The sequence below is a fragment of the Melanotaenia boesemani genome, chromosome 2, assembly GCF_017639745.1.
Source record: "Melanotaenia boesemani isolate fMelBoe1 chromosome 2, fMelBoe1.pri, whole genome shotgun sequence".
Taxonomy (NCBI): Eukaryota; Metazoa; Chordata; class Actinopteri; order Atheriniformes; family Melanotaeniidae; genus Melanotaenia; species Melanotaenia boesemani.
The window spans coordinates 25,353,147-25,377,326 of record NC_055683.1 but is presented as its reverse complement, the minus strand read 5'-3'; the positions used below and the strand labels follow the sequence as shown (position 1 = coordinate 25,377,326).

Here is a 24,180-nt window from a genome sequence, read left to right as displayed (position 1 = left end):
ATTTAAAATATATGAATATTAAAATATCTAACATATTCACCCTTATTTAGATCTTATATGTATTTATAAATGTAATAAAATAAATATGACAAAAAGGGGAAAATGAGCTTTTATTCTGAACACAAAATCAAATTACACATTTTTTGTGAAGTTATAGGATGCAGCTGAATTAAAACAACTACAATGACCAAAACCAGTTAAAAATGATGTAATCAGAAGCAAACATCAAGGCTGAAGGAGTACAATAACAGAAATGAGTTTAGAGAACTGCCCTTGAACATTGTGCATTAAAGCAAATCTTGACCATTCATATGTAAAGCTTTTACAATAAATTCTTGTTTAACAAGTAAAGACAAGTAAAAGGCAGTCATTTTTGAGGGTGTTTAATGTCTCTGATGTGACCCGAGACTGCTTGCTGTAGTCTCTGTGGACAGTGAACTGATGTGCTGGAGCAGCTGTTCACAGTTGAGAGGACTCCGATGTTTGTCCTTCACAGCCTCAGCTTCCCTCTTTAGAAGCGCTGGGTGGACTGAGCTGGCTCTCTTCAGGATTTCTGGACAGAAACAGGCGCACAAAGACACAGAATAGACCAGAGTTAGCACTCTAAATGAAATAAAGATCATAAATATAAATACATAAAGACTAAATCCTTAGAGAACAGCCTTAAAATATTAAACTTAAAACTGTATTATCATCCCTCTTTTAATAACGTTACAAATGCATTTTTCCTTTTGTGATAAGGAGTAATAGAATGAATATCTTTCATTAAAGATCTAAAGATGTTCCAAAAAATAAGCATCATGTTTCTGTTCAATTTAAGAGAGCTCCTGTCAAAATGCCACTTCATCTCTTAAAGTATAAATCCTTACAAGCTTATGCTGTGAATTCTGATACTGTCCATTTCAGTCTGGCATTATAAATTTATTAATAAAAGCTGATAATATCAATTACTGAATAATATAATAAAAGTCAATGTTAAAGCAAAATAAGGAGAAACAAAAGAAGAGTTTAAGTATAAACAGAAAAACTTTGCTTTTCAACTTAACTGCATAAGATTTTAACTAGACTGCCTGCTGCACAACCTGTGCTTAGCTAAATATTACATGAAGTTGCCACATTTTATCTCTAAATGTCAACGGCTGAAATAAAATTTAACTGTGAGCAGAATTTGTTTATAAAAAGACTGCTCCTTTGCAGGGGGGATGTTTACTATGATGAGCTTGCAAGTAAAGGGGATCTTATATGTCAGTGCTGTTTGTGTATCGACAGTGCACTGCTTAATCACACCTTGCTTGCATTCAAAAGTAATGTGTTCTTCTTCCCACCTTCCTTTTCTCCCCTGAGTGTCATGAAATCCAGCTTGATCACTGTGTTTCTCCTTCATATTGCTTCCATTAGATAATGTAGCGTACTGCAATGTTTCTTGTCAGCCAGACCAAAAACATAATAAAGTCAGAATCTATGATCCAATTTTTAAAATCACTGCATTTGGCTGAAATATCAGAAGGTGTGCAGTAGATACCATGTTTGATCCCCACCACAGTTGTTCTGAGATTTAAGCAGATAAATATGGGCAGTCTATTAAAACCGTATTAAAATTTTTGAAGAAAACTTACTGAACATTTGTAGTTTTGGAGCTGCAGACAAGCATCACAGCTTTGTGTCAGTTTGGCTGGATTCTCATATCAGTTTTTCTAAGATCTTACAAATTTCTACCATCTTTCCTTAACCATATGACATTTTCCAATGAGTTCAAGGATTTTAATTATTATCATTATGATTATGTTTTTTATTTTAACTTTTTGACTGTACTTAAGGTGTTACTAGGCTCACACGTCCAAACTGCCTCTAACCTTGGTGCAGAAAAAAAAGCACTTACCATGCCAGCAGATGTCAGTGATGAACTATATTAGAATCACTTTGCTCTACATGTTCATGCTAATGTTCCCTTTTCTTCCATTAGGAGGCGATAAGTCTTTGTTTCCCATTGTTCCTTAATCACAGTTTTTCAGGAGTATGCTGAATTCCATACATTGCTGTCAAAAGTTTCAGAACAGCACAAAAGTACTGTTCCAGTGGTGACACGCTAGCACTCTGGATGAGTTTGCTTGTGTAAACACATGACATGATACTTGCCTTTGTTCTTCAGGCAGATTGTGGGGATTTTCAGCTTTTGTGTAAACTCTGCTGAGCTGAGATGGATGTAGGGGATAAGACTTTGAATTAAAAGAGAACAATGGTGACTTGTAAGAAGTAAGGTGCACCTGTGCCAACTCACTTCTCACAAGTGAGACAGGAGGGTTGAGAGGGAGGGAATGGCAGTGTTGTCCATCATTCTGTCAGGACATGCTGCACACATCAAGCCACTTCACAGACACATTTGAAATACAAGAAGCATAAGAATGAGATCAGCTATTAAAGGCATAAGTACGGGGAGACAGAGAAAAAGAAACAAAGTGGGGAGAGAACAAAGAAAGCTTCAAATGGAGCAATGCATGACAGGGAGGAACACTTCCACATTTGGACGCTGTCAGATGATTGCTCAGCAAGATGTGAGGTCATCTCATTTCACAAAGAGACTCCAAACTGTCTGTGAATGTGCCGTACTTTATAAGGATCAGACTACATACACTTGCACATAATCATTGACTTTTGTGGATAAGGCATATGCTGACTCATACACTACAGATGACCCATCATTAAGAAGCTGAAGTTAACCAGCTTTGCCAGATCAGCATCAGCGTAGACTGTTGAAACATTTTACATGGTCAATTAACTATATATATATATATATATATATATATATAAGATTTTTAAGTCATGCCAAGTCTAAACTTCACCAAAACCAATAATTATTCTGTATGTGTGTTTTGCTTCCTATTACATTTGAGACTAAAAACCTAAATTCCAACAATTTCTGCTATCATTATAAACTTTCATACATAACCAGTGTAATTATTACACCAATAAAAAATGTAATCCATCAACTGAGCTTACTTTATACTTTATAGGATTCTTTCTTTCCCAAATGAAACATGGCTAAGAAGAAGTAAACTCTACAACAGGCACAAGTAATCATGCCTGATCACACTCATACCTTTAGTACCACCAGTTTGGTGTAGTCTCATTAATTACCTAATATGCATTTCTCTGGATTATGGCTGGAAGTCGTGGCATAGATAGGCAGAAACTCCAAAAAAGGCCCGGAAAGGTTTAAACTCACAATAACCTTACCATTTGGTAACACTGCAAGCCACTGCAGTGCTGTGTCACAGGGATTCTTTTTCTAAAACAGCTGCTATTAAACGTTATTCAGATAAGATCAACTTATCAGTAGGGGTTATGGGAAGTTATTTTCAATATTGGATTTGGTGCTCAGTGTGTATAAATGGCAGCAGGATGGAGTATGAGGGATCAGCTGGAAATAAACTAGAAGTTTCATGGTCATGGAGAATGAGGGAACATGTAATCCAGCGCAACAACGTGGCTCAGTTGTGTGTTTTAAATAGTTTCTAGACACCAGTGTCGTAAGAACAAAATACTGCTTCAGGATTTGGCTACAAAAGTACTAATTACTAAAATCAAATAAAGTGTTGTTTTAGACTTTTTATGGGACTTGTTTGAATAAAAGAAAAACATACATCACCAGACTCATTTTCAAAATTCCTCAGCTCTAGCTTAGAGAACTATTAGCATCTTGAATACTATCTATCACAATCACATGTGAGCTGTCTGGGTGTGGGATTTGCCTTTAACTCCCTGCCAGTGAGCAACAGCTGAGGAAGACCTTTACATGATAGGTGAACTATCCAGAGAAAAATCTAGCATTTCTATTGATAACCTTTCAATGCTTAGCTTAAAAATTCTTAATGGATTTGTAAAACAAACATTGTGTTGGGCTAGAATTTATGATATAGAAGCTACTGCTGCATCTGGTGAGCATGATAATGCATTCTCCACTCGTTTTTTATTCTCTTAGTCTTTCTGAGAATGAAGTATGAGAGATCCCGCAGCATGGCCTCTCAACTTTGGCTACACCATCAGTGCTCACCTGCATCCTGTCAGGATTAATGACAGATAACATCCATGATGGGTAGGAGAAAGCCAAAATCCAGAGGAGCAAAGCCTTAGTTACACACTACAGGAAAACCCACTCAGAATTTCCGATATGGCAATAAAACACAGCCGTGAAGCTACGGGCCATTGCAGCAAACAGAGGGCAAGGAAGGAAAAGGAGAGACTGACAGATAAAAGACTGAGGGATTAAGTAGGATGAGCCCGAGGACAGATGTGGAAAGGTTGCAAGGGGAAAGGGGTCCTCATGTGGTTGTCATTAGGTAAGACGGTTACAGACTGGCCACACACAGATTAATCTATCTACTCTAAGTGTTTGTAGATAAAGGCAGGATAGAACTATGCAGATATTAGGGCTCACAGGGCTCACATATTAACCTTTGAAATGACTCGCTCAGGCAGGTGCTTATCCAAATCTGGATCTTGTATTTCACTCCTTAAGCCCACCACCAGCTCCGCCCATGGTGGACCTGAAGTTTTTTGGCAGGGAAATTGTTCACACTACTCTTGATGATAAATTGAGTGGAAAATATGGATAAGAGACAGAGCTTTTGAAATAAGAGAGATGGGACTCTTTGGGCAGACTACCAGCGGAATAATGTAATGTTTGATAGGGAACACCCCAAATTCCTCCTATCCCTGTGTGAGTATATTGGACACAGAGACTGATCTGCAGAGTGTCAGACTGAAACTTTGCCTCAAAGTCACCACAACATTCATATATCATGATCATAAGCTCAAATGGTATCAAAAACCTTTTTTTGCCAACACTTTTCCTCTTTCCAACTTTTCCAACAACCCATCTTCAATAAAGACAAATGAAGACATGTACACATCCTCTTGCAGTCATTACAATCTATCAACACTCTACCTTCAGCTTTGAAGCTCTACAAACACCCCACCCAGTCTCACCCAGCACTTGGTCCTGCACTGCGCTGTCAGGGTCATCGAGGTGCAGGAGGAGCTGCTGAAAGAGGAGCTGCAGATGAGGGGCGCAGAGCTCAGGATTGTAGTCTTTGGTCAGGCTGGACAGCCAGAGCCCCAGGGTCTGCAGAACAACACCACGAACTTCCTTGCTGCTGTCATCCAAACGCTTCAGCAACTCTGGCAAAAAAAAAAAACAAAACAAAAATGATTCTGTTACTTTTGTTTATTAGTGGGTTAGTGGCATTTACAGTGAAGTGGGTTTCTGTGGGTAAGATATGCAGCTTTCCCAATTTGAAATAATATTTTTCGTCAGCCAATCCTTTGCAGCCATACATATTTACATCCAAACCATCTTTTCCACATGGCTTGGGTGCCATTATTAACTGATTAGGTGTGCTTCCTCTTTTGAGAATCAAGGGGAAGTGGTAATCCAGTTCTCTAGTATATACACGGCCATTAAGATGGAGATCTGACCCATGATGCATGGCAACATGCACATCTGAGGGGCAGGGCCAATTTGTCACTTACCTGGGTAAATCTTGTTGAGGGCCTCCTGTTGCAAACTGGTTCCAATGAGCCTGAGAACGGCAGAAAGACAGCGACAAGCCAACAGTCTGCTCATCTGAGAGTCCTCCTCCAGGGCTGATAACACTTGAGGACTCAGTTTTTCCTCCAGAAACAGCAACTATATGCAGAAAAAGCAAAGTTCAGATACAAAAAGAACTAACTTGGTTGTTAGCTTACATAAAAATGGTTTTCTTTTTTTTTATTTGGTTAAAAGGTTAAATGTTTTTCATGAAGAGGGTTTAAACTTTTGTCTTATTTTTTGCTTAGACTGTTAAAGTGAAATATCACCTGAGTTGGGGTTGGATCAACTTGTACAGTCATAAACATGGAGTCCAAATTCAGAAGTACAGGGAAGGCTGATGTTTTCATCACACCACAGATGAGAAGCAGAAGTAATGGACAAACAAGGTGAGGCTGAGCAGCCAAGAGGTGACGGCTAAAACCTCTGTCACTACGTCTGTTTGCTATTGAAACCATACAAAAACAACAAAAAAAAACAGCTAAGAGAGAGACAGGGATGGAGACAAAAAGAGGAGGAAATCTTGGCAGATGTGTGATCTGAGGCAATCTGAGGGTGCCAAGTGTAACTGGAGCTGCAAATGGTTTTCACAGGGAGTGGATGGGAAACAATGTCCTACACTAGGACTCTTGCATTCACCTGTAGAAACCCACAACTTTCTGAGGTTACATACCTCAGGACATTATCATAAGAATAACCTGATTCAAAAGCCAATTTTTAAAAAGTAATATGACATCATTTAGTCACCTCACTCTGGGTTTGTTACACTTGTGAAGACATTTTCCATGTGATAGTAGAAGCCTGATCATGCACACCTGCACCCACGTACCCCACCCTTGCTACACTATCTTATAGAGAAAATGCCTGACTACAAAGATCACACAGACCACTTTCAATTGATCAGTGTGCACATATGAGGGCAAACGTTGCCAGATGTGCATGAGCTTGTGTCAGCACACATACTGTAACTCGGCACATGATCCGGCAGGCAGGTGCAAGGCCATGTTCCGGTAACAGTTCCTACAATCAACAAAAACCCAGAACAGTGGCAGCACTGTTCTTTCGTGGTAAAGGTATGTGAACCCGATTGCCCCCACGTACACCTGCTACCTGCTGTGTCCAGCTCTTTCAGCCAAGAGAAAAAGATGGTGGACAATATATTATCTTAAACAGCCAAGTGGGACCATCTATTTTGATGAGAAATGGACAAAACAGAGAATTTGAAGTAAATGTCAACCCCTGAAGGGTTACAAGAATGCACTACCACATCTTTCCCCTTGCAGCTGAGTCAATAAAAAGTGTTTTTGCAGATTGACAATCAAAGAGACATTCTGCTGGAAAGGCCCCACATCCGGTGTTTATTTCTAGAACATTAGAGTTCTTTTGCACAGGTGAAAAAGAAAAACAAAACCCTGATGATTGTGTGGAAGTCTGTGGAAACAAAAGATTATTAACTGTAACTGGTGTGTATGTACCTGTCCAGATGTGATGGCCCCTCCATGCAGCAGGGCCAACAGACAGCTGAGGGCTGAGGTGCGGACGGCGGCAGCTGTGCGGCCTGCGTGCCACACCAAGTTAGGAAGCAGGATATCACACAGAAACCTCTCTGACTCTGTGCAGAAATGCCTGCAATGGTGTAAAGCAGATAGAGTAAGAACTTTCAACTGTGTGGTTAAGTGGACTAATGTACTTTTTTTAAATATAATTTTTTGCAGTAACAACACTTCTGAAACACAACTGTTACCATAAAATAATTTTCCCACAGTCTTTGAATGGAAGAAGTGTGGGGGTAGTGAGGCAAACACATCTGGGTTTCCTCCATTCTCTTTTCCAAACCTTTTCCACACTGGCTTAGGCCCTCTGACATCAAACTCTGCACTGCCTGCAGCCTGTAGCTGCTCAGCTGGAGTGACAATAAAATTTTCATGGGTTGTATCTGATAAAGTGTGCTGTAAAGTTTCAGGGCCTGTAGGGGGAGACTGTGTGTTACTGATGGCCCCAGAACATTGATGGTGTATTAGCTCAGTGACTGCAGCTTGGCAGTTGATGACAGCTTTTCATGACTGATGCCTCAGGATGGAAAGACATATTTCTATATCGAAGGAATGGTGTCCAATGGAAAGAAGAGTGGGATCTCACCTCGTCTTTGTATATCTGTCACACCAATGTTAGCTTCTCTTCACTGGCTCCCAGTCTATTTTATTGTTTGTTTTAAGTGTTTAAATGGGCCCCCCTCTTATCTTTCCAACCTTTTAACACTACTCACCCCTTCCAGCACCTTGAGATCTGCTGATCAGATGCTTCTGGTTGTCCCGAGGTCCAGGTTAAAACAGGGGGGTGACAGAGCTATTTCTGTTGTGGCCCCCAACCGTGGAATCACCTTCCCCTCCTCATGAAGACCTCACCAACAGTGGACATTTTTAAAAACTCATTTCTATTCTTTGACTTTTAACTCAAATTGAGTTTTGACTTTCAGGCCTTTGTGTTGTTTTCAGGTATTTGTCCATTTCTATTTTGTGCTGTTATTGTTCACTTTGGTCAATTTCAGTTGTTTTTAAACATGATTATAAATATTCTACAGACAATCAAACTAAACAGGTGTGAGGGACTTCTGACTGTACACCTCCTGGGTCTCTGCACAATGACTAGCAGACAAAAGCTGCCATTTAAGTCTTAAAGTTAATTTGACTCTTGGATTATGCAACAGTAAGTTTACAAAGCTTTAATTTTCCTCGTACAGTCTACGATTTTGATGAGAGACTAGATTATACCAGTGTCTTAAAAATTTTGAGAGACACATCCTGTAATTTTTTAGATATTTTTTGGAGCTGTTCTTTCTTGAAGGGCTTGTGTTTTTTGTCCCACTGAAAAATTTCCTAAAGATGTTCTGTTGGATTTAATTTAGGTGACTTATTTTTTCAAACCAAGTTTTTTTTTTTAATTTAAACTTCTTTTCTTCATTGTAAATGTGTGCAAATTTGGCAGTGTGCTTTGGAATTTTTGAATACTACAGTTCAGCCAAACTTCTAGATACTAGTAGTCATCTTCTCATAGTATACTAGTTTATTCACAAGCCCCAGCATCTTTTGCACACACTCCCGCCTGAGCCTCACTGTCAAGGCCCATCGGTTTACTTGTCCATGTTTACATCCATTAAGGTTTTTAAAATCTCTCTTATCTGACACCCATTGTCATTGATTTTCCTTCAATATGCACATTTAACTTCCATGCCAGTGAGCCATAAGAGAGAAAACACACTACCTGTCATCTAAGAAATGATGGAATTGTGAACATTTTAACCTTTTTAAATTTTAAAAAGACTATACAGTCATGTGCTCCCTTTGATTGAATAGGTGTGTAAAGGACAGCACTAGTTTATTTTATGGCTAATTAGCAAACACTTGTCATATTCTGAAGTTGCAATATAATGTAATTATTGTGATAATGATTTTATCTATATTCTTCACTCATTCCTTAGTCTTTAAATAATTATTTTCTGATTAAACAGATTCAAGATTTTGCCATTATATTGGGCCTCGTTTCAGAATTTCTAGAATATGTTCCAAATTAGAGTCATTACAGATAATTGCACTTTTGGATCAGCTTAGTTTTGTCTTCTTTCATGTTAAAGAATTCCACGTTTTGAATAAAAGCACCTCAGTAGCATTTCTTTCTTGTGGTAAATCTTGAAACTTGAAGTTAAGATTAAAGACAGTTCTCTTTTGCAGTCTATACAACCTTGAAAGCATACTCTTATCTCAGTTTCAACCAGCAGATGATTTTGGCCAGCCACATCCAGGGAAAACGGTATAAACTTTCATTTCTTCTACTTAAATTTCATACCCAGCTTTTTAATCACAGCAAAAAAAATCCACATGAAGGAGGAAAAAAAAAAACATTATGAGTGTGTATGAATGAAAGGAACTTACATGTAACTTTCCCTTTCAGCTTGCTCCATAGCAGAGGTGTTATTATGTCATTTTGGATGCACAACAAAGAAAATATGTTTTCTCTATGACTATTATCGTCCCCGTGATGACATATGGTGTGTGTGTGGCCTGCAATCTACTGAACAAAGATCAAGCCATAAATCAGGAATGGATGGTTGAGTATGAATAGAAATATTATAGCAGACCACACAGATCCACAGAGTGTGACTTTAGCATTTGTTTGAAATCTTTTGAAGGTATAACATGGTTTCTGTCTCTTCATGGTTCTGTGATTACCAGAGATATGTCTCAGGAATGAAAGAGCCAGTTAGCAGTGCAGGTGGCCATGCATGGAGCAGGTAAGAAACAGAGACTTCTTTTGTCTAATATGAACATTTATGGATTTTTTTTTAAAAAGTCAGATGAAAGCAGAATTTCCAGTTTCCACAATTTTGGCAAAAGTGTCAGGATATCTTGGCTTCAGAACTTTTCCTGTTGTTTATGAATACACTCACAAGGATATTATTTTGTCGTGGATACAATGCACTATTGCTCAAAAGCTCAATACTACTTTCATTGTGTTCTCATATAAATATCAATTTCATTCATCTCAAACTTGGTCGTCATATTAACCAATGGACACATTTATTAGCACATCCAGATCTTTTGGCTGAAGCATTAGGGTTGTATAGAAATCTCCATGGCAACACCACAGATGGGGTTTGTCTTTCTGATTGACAGGGGCAGCTGTTGTGATTGCATGGACCCAGAGAGGGCCTCAGGTTTAAAGCATTCTCTCAGACTGGAGCTCAGAGCCCAAGCTGAAGACTGCACAGCTGAGGACTGAGAAAAAGGGGGACCCTGGAGGGCAGGTGGGGGGGTAGTAAGGCAACTCTATGGGTGTCCAACATTCCTGCTATCCTAGCCCCTTAATCAGTCAATAACCATTAGAATTACTGTTGAGAAGGCTGTCGTCTTCCTATGTCAGGCTGGGAAGTGATTAATAAGAGTAAGCTTATCTGATACTCCCTAAGAAACCAGCTCAACTCAAATGGATCTCCGTTCAGTCCGTGGGGTGAGCTGTGGCTTCTCATTTTTGGTATACTGTCAGTAATGGTGGACTCTACCTAAATAAAGATCCCATAAAGCTAATAAGAAACAATGACAGATGACATAATAAAAAGTTATTTTTTGGTGTGTGTGTGTGTGTGTGTGTGTGCACTGCAAATTATATTCCATTGTGGGTGTGGTGTAAAAATGCTTATCAGTTGGGGGTGAGACCCTAAAAATGTGAGCTGTGCTAATGATGAATGAGGCTGAAGCTCAGAGTAACATTGTGCAGTGATAATAGGGCACAAAATGTTTCAAACCATCATTATCACCAATTTTGTTTTAAAGTTAGTGTGTGTAATGTGTCTCGCTCACCCTTGGGAGTCCAGTGTGTTTTTTGCATCTAGTAGCAATTTGGCCAGCATTGTGAAAATGCTCATCCTCATTTCTGTGTCTCTGTTTGGTTGGAGGCAGCCATAGAGAAGAGGCATCACTTGGTTCAAAAACTCCCCAATTACTGGACCTGGAGCATAAACATGGAAAAAAGTTGCATTACAACAATTGTGACTTTAAAACTTTCTTTTTGGCATTTTGCAAAAAAGAAACTAGAGAAGAAAAAAAGTATACATTATCCCCTGGATGCCGCTACTTTTACAATTGAGTGACACAAGTTAATCAAACTCATTGCAGTTTTTTAATGCTCACAGATCTAACAGTCACTCACACACTGAATTAGAGTAATTGAAATTGTATCTCCTGTATTTCTGACTGTAAATTATAACATCAAAACATAAATGTGACAAGCAGCATCAGCAATATAAAACAATAACCCAAAAGATAGACAAGCTATTGAAAATATAACATCCCCCATAAAAATAACACAATAATTATAGACATCCTAATAACTCTGCTATAATTACACCAATTAATAAATCATAGCAGGTATTTTTTTGTTTAACTATTTTATTTATTTGTGTTTTATAGGGCTTCCTTTGTATATACGGTGTATATAGAGTTTATTTTGTATTTGTCAATGTGTTTACACTTTTTTCTTATATATCTGTTCTTTTTTTATTTTAATCTGATGGCTGCTGCTGTAACAGGAAGGTTACCCTTACAGAGTAATAAATGTCTGTCTGTCTGTCTGTCTATCTCTATCTATCTATACCTATGCCTATCTATACCTACTTTATCCTGTAGGGGGCTGCAGGGGGCTGGCGCCTGTCCCAGCTGTCATTCAATAAGGCAAGGTTCACACAAAACAGAAACAAAAAAGTTCATCACAGGCAGTCTAACTAAAACAATCTTTAAAAGATAAGGAAAAGATAAGGGTGCCAACATAGAAATATTACTTGTAATTGCATATTTTCTAAACTGCTTTTTTGTTTTTTTTATCAGGACCACCTTTCAAATGACAAAAAGAAAACTAAAATCTGCACCTATGTTTTAACAGACCAGAAGGCTATTAAGGCTGTGGACTGGTGAGACAGTGACACAGAGAGCAGAGGAAATGAAACATTGTGTGACAGAGTTTCAATACAAATACCTTTTCCAGGAAAATGAAAAGCTCAAACTGCAAATATTTCCAGTTTCATTCATGCCCACACACCTATCCAACACAAGTCTGACTACATGTTTACCAAGCTATATATAGTGACCTCTGTGTGTGTAATCAGTGATGTGTCCATGCCTTGTTTGGACTGAACTGTGACAGACATGAGAGGAGACAGAGGAAGTCGTGACACTGCCTGAGTTTGCACCCTTTGATTTTTGAGTGACTCAAAGGCTGCATCATTTAAGAAAACATGTTTAAGTGAATTTTTGCATGAACTTCAGATAAAATAAGGGAAGTAAAGTAGACTTTAATAGATTAGCTAATTAGCTAAAGACTGTCAGGAGGATATGAGGGAGCAATAATTCTTCCTGTCTCAAACAAACACAGATTAAGTGTGTAAAGAGCTGATGAGCAAGCAAAATGGCTAATTCTCCACTGTCATATTAACTACAGCCAATTGTTCTTAGAAGAACTGATTTCCCTGAATCATGTGCCAATCACACACAGTGGGCCACACACAGTCTGTTTTGCTGCCTGGAGCAAAGTCCTTGGGGTGTGTTGAGATATGAAAGATCACATCTGCAATAGTAAAATCTAAGGGAAGCTTAGAGCAGCATGAAATATGTGCAAATAAAACAAACTCTCTTTTTCTTTCATACACACACACACACACACACACACACACACACACACACACACACACACACACACACACACACATATATATCTATATATATATATATATAAATAAACAACAAAAAAGAAACACCCGCAGGGAGAAATTGAGGTTCAAAGTAGCCTTGATCCAGTTGAAGGTCAAGCGCAGGCGGCCTTGTGGCTGTTTGATGTAGTGACCTCCATGGGGATCACTGAGCGGCCTTAGAATGGACTGGTCAGTAACTGTGGGAGTGTTTGTGTAGTGTGTATGTATGTGTGGATTAGAGGTGCCTAGTCAATTAGATTGAATGGAGATGTAGGGAGAAAAAGACAAAGATGAAAGCGTTGCAGTGGGAGGTGGTGATGGAGGATTATGTAGTATTGGAAGTGGTAAAGTAAATTCTCAGAACCAAAGCAAGGATCACAGCTTTTTAACCTCCCGTGCCACACACACACACTCACACACACATGCAGATGAGCACTTAGAAAAGTCTGAGACAGAAAGGTTGACTTATAGTGGGAGAGACAGGGATTTCTAAAGGTCAGTGAGCCACACAGTGCTAAGACATCCCAGTTTTTTGTGTGGCTGTGTTTGGGCATCAAATTCTCTGAATGTGTAACAACAGTTACAATTCATAATCATTGATGAGTGTAGATTGTTGACACTTTACACACTGTCACATACCTAATTTCATAATTACTTATTTGCTTTCCAGGTTTCTTAATACAACAGTCCCCTTAGTATAAATGGTGCTGACCAGCCCACAGCAGAACCTTCTGACTTTAGTCCAGGAGAAATGTTGAAAAACAACAGTGAGAAGAAATGAACTTGAAGAAAAGGGCTCTGCAAATATAATCTTATTTCCAGAAAAGTTGAGATGCTGTGTAAAATTTAAATAAAAGAACACTCCACTGATTCAGAAACATCTCAAAAAGCCGTTGATAAACAACACAATTCATCCTTACATCCCAACATGTAAGATAAAAACCTGAGGTGAAGTGCTGAGCTCTCCTGTGGTCCGACAAGTACAATTTTAAAAAATGGCTTGGTTGAAGACATACATGATGGTATAGTGATGTATTAATGCACACTCTGATTTTGATGTCCTGCCTTAAAGATACAGCATACAGTAATTACCAATCAGACTGTCCTTTCATCAACATGCTGAGTCAATGAGTATGTTTGGATCGATTATGTGTGTGTTTTTTTTAAGTTATCATTAGCTGTACTTTTTTCAGGATTACTGTGTCATTGCATGCAAATATCAGCATCTTAATATCTTACCTGATTGCACGACGATGATATGTAGCTGGAGTCTCTGCGGGGAGTAACTAGACCAGGTATTGACAGAGGCAGACAGCCAGTCAAATAGCTGTCCCATGTGTTGTCTATAGAGCTCCATCAAGTTCAGGCCCTGTACCTTACTTAAAAAGTGTGCACTCTCCAGAGCCTAAAAGAGAAAGTTGTGTCAAACTAAATTATATCAGTTTTATTTGTTAGTTGGACAAAAAACAAACAAATAAATAAATAAACATTAACAATTACATCAAATCAACGGATTTAGACCTCACTATTGTGTTTAACTTCAAGATGTTTAGTTGTATTCATATTTCAGGAATTCTTCAGGTCACATATACATGGGAGGCACAAAAATCATGTGAAACCATGAAAAAACAACAACACAGCATACTCGACAATCTCTCACATGTAAATCCAAACAAAAATTCACACACAGGATGTCATAAAAGCATTGAGACGGCTACAAACACACACACACAAACACAGACAAAAACACACACCAATAAAGCTAAGCTGAGAGGAAAGGGCAAAAACGAGGATAGAATAGCAAGTAATTTGTTGACTTTTCAAGGCAGGGAAATTGACCTTTAGAACATTTCATAGTTCCCTTCATCATCCCTTAGGGATGGACAGGGACAGACATTGTCTGAGTCACTGTTTAGACCGCTCTGAAGAAAGATAGACAACCCTGAGTTGTCCATTGATGGGAAAGACATGCCCCTTTTCTGGGAAAACAAGTTCTGCTTTTCCTCTGTGTCCAGGAATGCCCGAGGCCATTCTCACCCTCCCTCTCTTTCTTAATCCATTTCTTCCCATCCCTCCTCTAATATTGCTCCCTGTGTGAACATACACACTAATGCAGACAGACGTAAACACACAGTCACACTAGTGGCTGATGTGGTGTCTGCTTAGCATCTGTGCCAGTTTTTTCCCTCTCCTCTCCCTGTCATTAGCCTATAACGGCGACAAGAAGCTAGATGACATGCTGACCTCAGACACCATTGACTTCACTACTGTTCCTGTTTGCGACTTGGATTGGGAGGCTGACCACATGACAAAAACTCATTACCTGGGTAGGACTTGAGTTTTGTGACCTGAGGGGGCTTTATGAAAGTAAATGGAGCATGGCTGATGACACATACCTGCTCAAAAATACCACTCATCTCTCTCCATCTGTTTTTCTCTATTTCTGTCTGTCACTTCTTTCTCCACCTTTCACCCACCTCTTTTCACCCAAGGCTGGATTTAAAGTTCTCCTCCAAAGGTGCAATTTCAGCTCCTCTGGGTACGTAGGTAATTATACAGCTAGCCATGCCCACTTTGAAACTGTACAAATACTTACATTCCTTGAATAGCTTTTGCTTCATAAAACCTACATACCTTTTTAGAAAAAAAGGATGAAAAAGAGATAACAGTGAGGAGGAAAATGATAGTGTGAGGAATTTGAGTATTACACAGATAAATTAAATGTTGTTAACAATGGGGAATAAAGAGGTGGCAGGCAGGGTTCATTTTAAATTCTATCTTTATACTGTGGCGTTTTCTTACCTTTGCACTGAGATGTGTCTCAGTAGACAGACTTTGGATGGTGATCAGCACCTGCAGAAGCAGCAGGCTGACTGAGCTGCAGTCTGACTCACACTGATGCAGAAGTATATCCACACATGCCAACAGCTGCTCCAAGTATAGAACCTGAGAAAGAAGATAGTAAAAAATCATTAGGATTTTTTTTTAGTCACGGATATGTAAGTCTAGCCAGCACAACTATGCCTGAAAATTTGGTTGTGTTGGTCTTCACAAACAACTTTTGCTCACATAAGTAGGTAACCATTTGTCTCTAGTTTCACACACATAATAGATGATCAACAATTCCTAATAACTAAGACCGAGAACTTTCCATCACTTAGCATGAGAGTGTGTGATTGCTGTCACTTGTCAGCCAGTATTTTGGTGAGGTCATGTTTAAACAAAGACCTGCTGCTCAGGCTAATTTCCATGCCATCACTGGGATCAAGACCTGTTTTCCTGTTTTCACGCGGCCTGTCATTAGGACTTTATGGGGGAGGGAGTTGGGAGGAGATTGAGGGGAGTTGCAAGGTATAAGTGGATAAGAGAAAGACAGAGAGTGTGTATCTTTCTGTGCAAGAGGAGCTGAGAGGTAGAGCATTTGGGCCATGAGAGGTAACCAACTAATACAGATCCACATATCTACCCTTGCTGAAAACACTCAAATTTCATTTAACCTGACAGACAAAAATAATAGAAAAGCTCTATAACTAGAGGGGTGTCCTGTTTATTTAATGAATGAATGAATGAATGAATGAATGAATGAATGAAAAAAAGCTTGTGTGTACAATATATTGATTCCAGTATCATAGTGAAGTATGTTAATACATTTTTGTTAATCTAGTCTGAGAATAAAACTAATAAAATCAAACCACAAATATTCACCTTTTTTTTTTTTTAAATGACTACACCATATCAAGTTACAAGTGTCTACAAGCTGTTGTTGGGAATCCCTTTTGGTAACTAGACTGCTCACTGGCTCATAAAGAAGGCAATTGCACAAGGAAAGGATAAAGTACAATGTTTGATACACACATTAGTGTACAAACACACAGGCATGAATATTATACATGTGCAGAAAACAACTATTAGGGCTGGACCAGAGTGTGAGTGAGGAAGAGCGGAAAAATGGTGCTGGGTAATGACTAGGTGGACACCTGGAGCCAGGCGATATACACCTGGTTTTATTGGAGTAGGCACACTCCAGGGGAATCATTATGCAGTGTGTGTATGTGTGGATCTGTTCACTGTTGGATACATCAATTACAGTTACCCAACTCCTTTTTGAGGAGTTTTACCAGGTAATGAATTCCTATCCAGTGGGGAGTTCACCCCATAGAGCCAATGATATTGCTATGGCAACAGGAAAACAAACACTGTGTATGTGATGTCAACCCCTTTATAGTCAGGTAAAGTTTACCTTTTTTATGCTCTCTGTTGTTCAGTTGTGCAGCGAGAGACATTCAGTTGTCATACATGACAACAGATTGACTTATAAATATGTTTTATCAATCATTACTCCGTACAAAGCCCCATATCTTGACAAAGTAAGATTTTTTTTCTTGCACAGACATGATAAAAAAGACACAGAGAAAAGATGAAAAGACACCCTCTTCCTGATCTGTTCCTCTAGGCTTCTGTGGACACTTTTTAAAGACTTTCTTTAACACAGCATATTTGCTGTTAATAAATCTGGCTGTAAAAATGTCTATTTATTCACTGTCTTATGCCAATTTCCTCCAGCCCTGCAGTTATTGTGATGCCTCCATCACCACATCAACTTTTAACACAGTGGCACTTTGCTGGAAGCTGTGTAATAGTGGCCATTTGTTAATGCCCTGAGCGGTTTTCCTTTTAAAAGAAGCTTGTAAGTGACTCATGAGAAGATACCCCACATATGTTTTTTTCTTTCACCACAGACTTGCCTTATAGCTCCTCTTAGGCTTTTGACCTCATCTTCTATTTATAACCAATATTTTAATTCTTGCTGAGCATCTGTCATTTATTTTTGTACGATGTCTTTTTCCCTAAACTGAAATACAGAAAAGAAAACAAAGTTAAAAGAGTTTCAGAGGTTACGTCTTGCAGACGCATCTAATATCAGCTTTCATTTCTTCAGCTCCCCACTGAGCCTTGCAGTTCCCTTTGCTTCTGTTCACTTTGAAGATTATTTATTTAATTTCTTTACAGACATTCATTTTGTCCAAGTCAAACATACCTTCTTTTTTCTCTTTGCGAGCGGTTTGAAGTGGCGCATATATCCATCAAGTTAGAGCCAAACACATATTTTTCTGAGCTTTTAAAGACCTTCGTTCTTAGTCTTCTATATCCGTGCTGTCATTGTGCATGTGCAGCTAAATAAACAACAATAAAATACAAGTTGGCCAGTGAAATTTGAATAATCTGAAGCAATTCTAGGTTTGCCTTTTATCACAGAGAGAAAGACAGCATGCTAGCTGCTGAGTGCACCCATCTCCAGTAGTGTCATTCACAGACTGAGCTTCTCCTTCCTTCCATGAACTATCCCTCTTGTCAAAGAAAGTTGCAGGTGCTTTGTCTGGGTCATCTCGTCAGTGACAATGCTTAATGCTTTGCCCTTAAAAACACTGAGGGAGAATGATAGAGGAAGATAGATGGAGAAACAGACGAAGAGGAAGCAGAGGTCTGCCTGCATCTGTGCGACAGCATGCGACTGCCGTCCTGTTAAATCTCTGTCTGGCTGACCCTGCTGGACAGCAATGAGGGAGGACAGAAGGAGGTCAGCCTCCCCTTCTCATTTATCACCGGCCTTGACCAGGCAGGCTTTGAAATTTCATGGATTCTTTTAATGGCATGGATGAACTGCAGTCTGGTGCTAAGACCTTATGTGTGGCTATAAAAAAACAAAGCCCATGTGTTGACTTGTCTGTTCCACAGGGTCAGAGTAGCCATGTAGGGGTCACATGAAATTAGTGGATTTTTGTTATTATTATCTCAGGGAGGAAATTCTTGCTGGCAACTCTGAGTGGGGGGATGGGATCATGGGTATAGGTGAGGAAGTGCTTCAGCAGCATTAGAAAATAGCTCTCAGCCAGACAGCAAGGGAAGCGTAATTAGTGCATGGGCAAAAGAAAAGCTTGGAAGAGTTTGCTCCTGACTTGATGGGATATTTCCACTGGCAGACTTTGATTTAGAGTAAATCTTCTAAGATTTTAAAATTTCTTCTACTGTGTAAAAAAAGAGGTGTATAGGGCTGTATAAACATACAAAAGTTGCGTGAGAGCAGATATTGTTTGATCAAAGACTTGAAATGTTAGATTTGAAAAACACCATGTGGCCTGACCATCATTTTAGCTGAGTTGGCATTGTGGAGAATTACTCAACAGCGAACCCACTGAACTCACCATGCACAGTGGAACTATTAAAAAACAATCCTGATGTAAGACCTCTTAAGAGATGTGGCATCCTATCGTAAACTCTATTTCCAAAGGGTCATATTAAGCAGCCCATTTATGGTACAACTGCTGAAAATATGGGTACTAAGATACACAAAGCGAGAAAAATATCTTTCTACACTATGAGACAGCCAAGATTACCTAATAAGACCTGAAGAGAAATAACTGATAGACAGTCACAACAGTATGTAGATGTGTTAGTAGTGAGTGTGAATGGGGTAGATGGTATTCCTGGAAAAAAACAGTAATTCTAAGGTAAATAAGTTAAAAACAGGTCAACCACATCCAAACCAAGCTTTCCTCTGCTGACCTGTTGATATTCCTGGCAGACGTCAGACAGGACCAGAGTGTTGGCAATCTGCTGGAGATGTGGTTTTAACTGGGGTTTGGAGCAACCTCCTAGTACCGCAGCCAGAACCATGAGGGGGGCCCAGGGGTGGGAGGAAGAGTATGGGGTTGTCACATGTTCCAGCATCAGCTTCAGGAAAACAGGTGGAGGCACAAAGGTTCCTATCAGTTTAGCAGCTGCTAGGCACTGGTGGCAGTACAGACAGGAAGAAGAGAAGAGACAGAGACATGAGAGAGTGTAAAGGAGGACGACATGTACAGGAAGTCCTTTTTTAATTTGCCGCACATCAAAGATCTACACAATCCTCCAAAGTAAACAGGTGCATCCCAAGTCCTTGAGCCCCACCTGGTGCAGTCTAAATTAAGGACAGCTGACAGACTTACATGGAAGTTAAACTGTTTTTAAATGATTTCAGAACAGCAGGTGTGTCCTGAAATCATTCCATCTCACTGCAATATAAAACAGATTTATTCTACTGTGCCTGTGAACAAAGTGATAAATATTAACTGCCACACATGATTCATAAATAGGAAATAAAAGTGATGAATGACATCCTGCTAATCTGATGAAAAGTTCTCTGGGACTCACATTGTTGACCACCTCCCCCTCTGTGTCAGTACAGGCACGGTATAAGGTAGCCAGCAGGGGCTGCAGGTGCTGAGTGCTGTGGTCCTCGGCGTGTAGCAGCAGCACAAAGAGTAGCTGGGAGGTCCTGACTCGTGTTGGCACCAGCCAGTCAGTTACGTCATGAGAGATAGCTGGTACCAGCCTTCCCAGGTTTCTCACTACCAACTCTCTGCAGCCCAGTCCTGGACGCTCCACTAGAAGACAAAATGTTTTATAAAAACAATATTTTTTGAGGAAAATTCATATTGGAACAAACTATCTGTTCACTAAAACGGACATTTAAGGAAAAATAAATACTCACATAATCAAACGCTGACAGACTAGACTCCTGCTTGTCACATTTTCTACACATATTTTTTTAGATTCCCTAATGAGGGACTTGTCAGAGCAATGGAAACACATTCTAAGATAGCTAGCTACTTTTCCATCCTACACCCCCTATCTCCTTTTCTTTCTGCCCCACCACTATATTCCCCCTTTCCTAGAGATACACTGATGAGAAAAGAAGAAAGGACTAAAGGAAGACAGGGATAAATCAGAGAAATAAACTACAACAAGCTCAAACAAGACCATTTCTGGTAATGTCTCACTGTCTTGCAGTGACCTCTTCACACTGGGAGGGCTGGCAGATTTATGAAGGCAAGAAAACAAAGAAGGAGAAAAGAAGGAAGCCCAGTTTTTTTTTTCCTATCCATTCTGTTCTTGTCTGCAGGCAAAGCCGTTACTCATTCATAAAGTGATGTGAAGCTGTGAAACTTGTAGAGGAGCTTTAATCAAGTGCGCAGGTAAGGAACCAAAGCAGACACACTTATCATGGCCCCTTAGGCAAAAAAATGGTGACCATGTTTAGGTTCATGTTCATACCAGACCTTGAGGCAAACGCTTATCATCCCAAGCCAGAACTTGCCCTGACAACAAAGCTGTCACAGACTGCACCATATATTTTATTTATCTATTTTATTATGGCTTATAACCAAAGAAAAATTTCCAATGGTCAACAAATTACTATTGTATTAAAAGGCAATTAGTTTACTTGAGAAAGAAGTTTAGAGTAATAACCCTAAACCTACCTAAACCAAAGGATATATTCAGGTAGAGACTGACTAAAAAAAAACAACCAAAAAAAACAATTAAATAACACAACAGAACATTTGGCTGCACAACGGGAGAATAAACAGGGGTAGAAGGAAGGAATTAAGAAAAGGACATCAGCTGTAGAACTAAAGTAGTGATTAAGAAAAATAAAACTTTGTGTTTTCTGACAATGATGAAAATGTTTAAAGTATATATTTTGGCCCAACCCCACTACCTCCCACTGACCTTACCACGTGACCCTACTACTACTTGCTACATTAGCAAAAATAAGGTGTGTCTTTCATTTTGGGGATCAAAGACTAGAGGCCATCTAATTATCCAAGTGGGCCAAAACAATTGCATTTGACTTCAAGGCTGACTATTGCTATAATTCTAAACATCTGAGCCAATTATGTCATGCATCAAATATATTTGCCTCCTGTTGTACGGGATTACTAACTCACTGCTCACTATACTGAGTCTTTCCATTTATGAACTACTAACACACTTATATTCACTGATCCTGAAGGACAGGGGTGTCCAAAGTTGGTCCTCGTCGGCCACTGTCTTTCAAGTTTTGGGTGTTTCCTGTGGTAGCACACCTCAATCAGGTTAATAGGTCAACATGCTTAGACAGAACTTGACAACAAGCTGTTGAGGAGAGCCATCTAATATAAATCTGTTTTGGAGCAGGGACACATCTAAAACCTGCAGGACTGCAGCCGTCGTGGACCGACATTAGTTACTATTTAGTGACATTTAACTTCTCCAACCGCAAATTGCAATCAGTAGAAAACATCACACCTACCCCCACACACCTCGGGCTGTAAAAATGTCAAAATACCACTTCAGAGCCAGTGTTTGTTTTGTTCCTTGTGAGCTACAGTAGGAACACACCACTCTACCTCATTACTACAAGAGGCACAGATGAAGATCTGATATGTTTTATACTGGGGAAAAAAAGCTTACTTATTTATATTGCATTGTGTTTCTTGCAGTAGGTCAACAAACATATTGCACACTGGAGCTTTCACTGCAATGGCAGAATTGAGAATGAGCATTTGATTTCCCAGTGACTGACCTCCGGGTGGATAGTGTGGAGGTGGTATGAGAAGGAAGTCCATCTTGTCCTTGATGTCATCCTCATTCTCCTTCTCCCACTGTGTGCCTATCTGCCTCCATAAATCAGCTGCTAGGAGTCTACAGGACAAAAAACAAACAAACAAAAAAAAATAACAAAAAAAATCTTAATCTTGCACTGTGTCCTACAAATAGTTAAAGAAGGGTAGACATTTCCCTTTAATATCAAACTCTGCTATGACAAATGTAGAATATTAAAGAGTAAATAATGAAGCATATAGAATTATTGTATAACTTTCTATCGAGGAGTATGCAAATGACAGCTTTAACCTTATTTCTGGAATCTCATCACTGATGCTGCTCAGCAGGAGTGGAATGAATTTGTGGAAATATGAATATCGGTCTCTCATGTGCAACAGCCAATCACCAACAACTGCAGTCACAGCTTTTCTCACCTGGATCAAAAGAAGAAATGAGAAAAAGACACAATTTACCATTAGTATACTTCATTCTAATGGCAAAGTATTACTGTCTCAACACAGAGATAAAAACATTCTGATTTTGCAGACAAGCAATGAATCCACAGACAGATAATAACACAGGACAATCCCCCAAAAAGGACACACTGAACAAACTTAACCTGTGGTGAGTCGTCAAACAGTCTTTGTGCCAGGTGTGACAGTATGTCATCCACATTTTTTCCACTGCCATGCTGAATGACCACACCGGTAGCTTCGATGACTGACACTCGTACCCGGGAGTGTTGATGCGCTATCATCAACATGAGAGGTTTGACAAGACTCTCAGCTTGCATGTGAAAGTGTTCTGAAGAAAAAGATGTAAAATATATTTCAATATAATCAGTTCCAATGTTATGTTTGTTAGTTTTAATATTACTAGACACTTTGAATGCACATAATTTTCATGATTATTTTCCATTTCTTTTTGCATACATTTTCCAATACTTCATTCTCAATCCTCCACAGCTCAATATTTGAAATAAAGATTTAATATAACGGACCCACATACAGGTCTATGGCTAGTCAACCACATAGCATAGCTTAAAATGAAATGTGCCAGTTGTTTGGGATACTACTAATACAAAGAATTATTATAATCATTATTACTTTGACTTCCAGACAGTTACCCTTTTTGTCATCTCCGTCATTAGTGAACATTCATTGGCTGTAAATGAGGATAAGAGCAGACATGCAGCAGACCCACAGCACAAGAAAGTTTGTGTCTGTGTGCTTCGTAACCATGGTAACAAACTATTAGTAACAAAAGCGCTTTCACTAACCTGGCACACATTTTGCGAAGTAAACTGTACATTTGCAGCTTTCTCTTTTAACATCCGGGAAAGGGTCGACGATGGTTCTCTGCAGTATGTTGATCATTTCGTTCAGATAGGGCGCTAAATGCTTCCCACAAACCTCCACTGTCAGAGTCAACATCTCCACGGCAGACAGCCGAAGCTCTTCCGCAGGCTCCAAGATCTCTTTCTCCCCCAACCGCTGAGCCAAACAGGGCATTAGATACGGCAGCGATTCCTCCGGTTTGGGGACACTTCGAATAAACTCTGTTATAATCGCAATCGCGATTTCCCTGCATTTTTCCATCGGGTCTGACAGACATTTGAGGAGAGGCTTGAGAAGGGCAGCGAATACTTCTTGTGAGACGCTACTGGAATGCCCTTTATCTACAGTCTCTTTCTTTATGGACTCAAGAGCTTTCTTTCTTGTCGTCTTGTTATCCTCGTTTAGACAATTTAAATCTCGGGCGAGTCCTCTCAAAATTTCAGAGGCAGCATGCTCATCTCCAGCCACAATCGCTGCCATCTTGGCTATCGCTATGGCAACTGGTAGCTGCACGACAAACAAAGACTACTTTACGATAGCTTCAGATTCAAATCTTCAAAACTTTATTCGTACTCTTAATTTGTATTGCAGGTTCCCGTTTATTCTGGTCACGG

The 24,180-nt window shown here is 39.4% G+C and overlaps 1 protein-coding gene across 1 annotated transcript; it reads right to left on the bottom strand.

Annotated features, from left to right (window-relative positions):
• Positions 1 to 97: 97 nt before the first annotated feature.
• On the bottom strand, positions 98 to 24,067 carry LOC121632397 (dynein assembly factor 5, axonemal-like). The gene is made up of 13 exons (XM_041973885.1): positions 23,509 to 24,067; positions 22,849 to 23,033; positions 22,539 to 22,663; positions 22,210 to 22,328; positions 20,016 to 20,248; positions 19,389 to 19,613; positions 15,627 to 15,770; positions 14,064 to 14,229; positions 10,942 to 11,089; positions 7,063 to 7,213; positions 5,530 to 5,686; positions 4,987 to 5,178; positions 98 to 553 (listed from the first exon to the last, which is right to left on the bottom strand). Exons 1-13 carry the CDS (start codon positions 24,044 to 24,046, stop codon positions 384 to 386), a joined length of 2,553 nt encoding a protein of 850 aa, XP_041829819.1. The 5' UTR covers positions 24,047 to 24,067; the 3' UTR covers positions 98 to 383.
• Positions 24,068 to 24,180: the final 113 nt, after the last annotated feature.